Source organism: Mizuhopecten yessoensis, unplaced genomic scaffold, assembly GCF_002113885.1.
Source record: "Mizuhopecten yessoensis strain PY_sf001 unplaced genomic scaffold, ASM211388v2 scaffold10741, whole genome shotgun sequence".
Classification (NCBI taxonomy): domain Eukaryota; kingdom Metazoa; phylum Mollusca; class Bivalvia; order Pectinida; family Pectinidae; genus Mizuhopecten; species Mizuhopecten yessoensis.
The window spans coordinates 19,423-20,338 of record NW_018408698.1 but is presented as its reverse complement, the minus strand read 5'-3'; the positions used below and the strand labels follow the sequence as shown (position 1 = coordinate 20,338).

The window sequence follows — 916 nt, the reverse complement described above, 5'->3', positions numbered from 1 at the left end:
CAAAGACACCCTCTACACTTCATCCCATACCTGTAAAAAACAAAGGCTTTTCTATGTGGAGAATGGATTTAGTGGGTCCTCTTCGAGAGACCAGAAGTGGGAACCGCTACATCATTGTAATGACAGACTACTTGACCAAATGGTCAGAAGTCAAAGCCATACGCACAAAGACTGCAGAAGAAATTGCTTTGTTCATAACAGAGACCATCTGCCGTCATGGAACACCTGAAGTTATTTTGACAGATAATGGAAGAGAGTTTTGTAATCAAGTAAATGACAACCTCTGCAGGCAGCTCAACATTGATCATAGAGTGACCACGCCCTATCACCCACAAACAAATGGTCTCACAGAGAGGAATAACCAGACAATATGCAGTGCTCTGACCAAGTATGTTAATGAAAACCAAGACAACTGGGATTCCTACATTCAGCAAATAGCCTTCGCTATGAGAACCTGTCGCCAGAAATCAACAAAATCCACCCCTTTCTTTTTGACATATGGAAGAGAAGCTACCCTTCCATCCAATTGGATATACCGACTTCATTGAAACCCATCAAGGGTGTTTCTACCATGACAGAAGAAGAGTTTCAAGAAGTTGTTGATGATAGGGTATCTTCTTTTGTGGAACTCATGAACATCCAAAAGCAGGCAACAGAAGAGAAGCCACGCCCAGGCCAAGCAGAAGACATATTATGACAAGAAGAATGAGAGTACCATCTTGAAATCTGGAGATTCTGTTCTTCTGAAAAACAAGAGGCGAGTGAACAGAAAAGGAGATAAAATCCAAACCAGATGGACTGGCCCATACACTATTAAAGAGAGTATTGGAAAAGGAGTATACATACTTGAAAACAAAAGACAGAACGTAAACATCAAGGACATGAAGAAATATAGGCTTTCATCAAAGGCTACAAT

At 40.9% G+C, this 916-nt stretch overlaps 1 protein-coding gene across 1 annotated transcript in view; it reads left to right on the top strand.

Moving 5' to 3' along the window:
* The first annotated feature begins 62 nt into the window (after window positions 1-62).
* The window catches only part of LOC110462052, a 3,886-nt gene continuing 3,032 nt past the window's right edge, over window positions 63-916 (top strand). Inside the window, exons 1-2 of the mRNA XM_021515829.1 lie at window positions 63-388; window positions 650-836. Coding sequence (XP_021371504.1) covers window positions 63-388; window positions 650-836 — 513 coding nt within the window. The remainder of the gene's footprint in view (window positions 389-649; window positions 837-916) is intronic.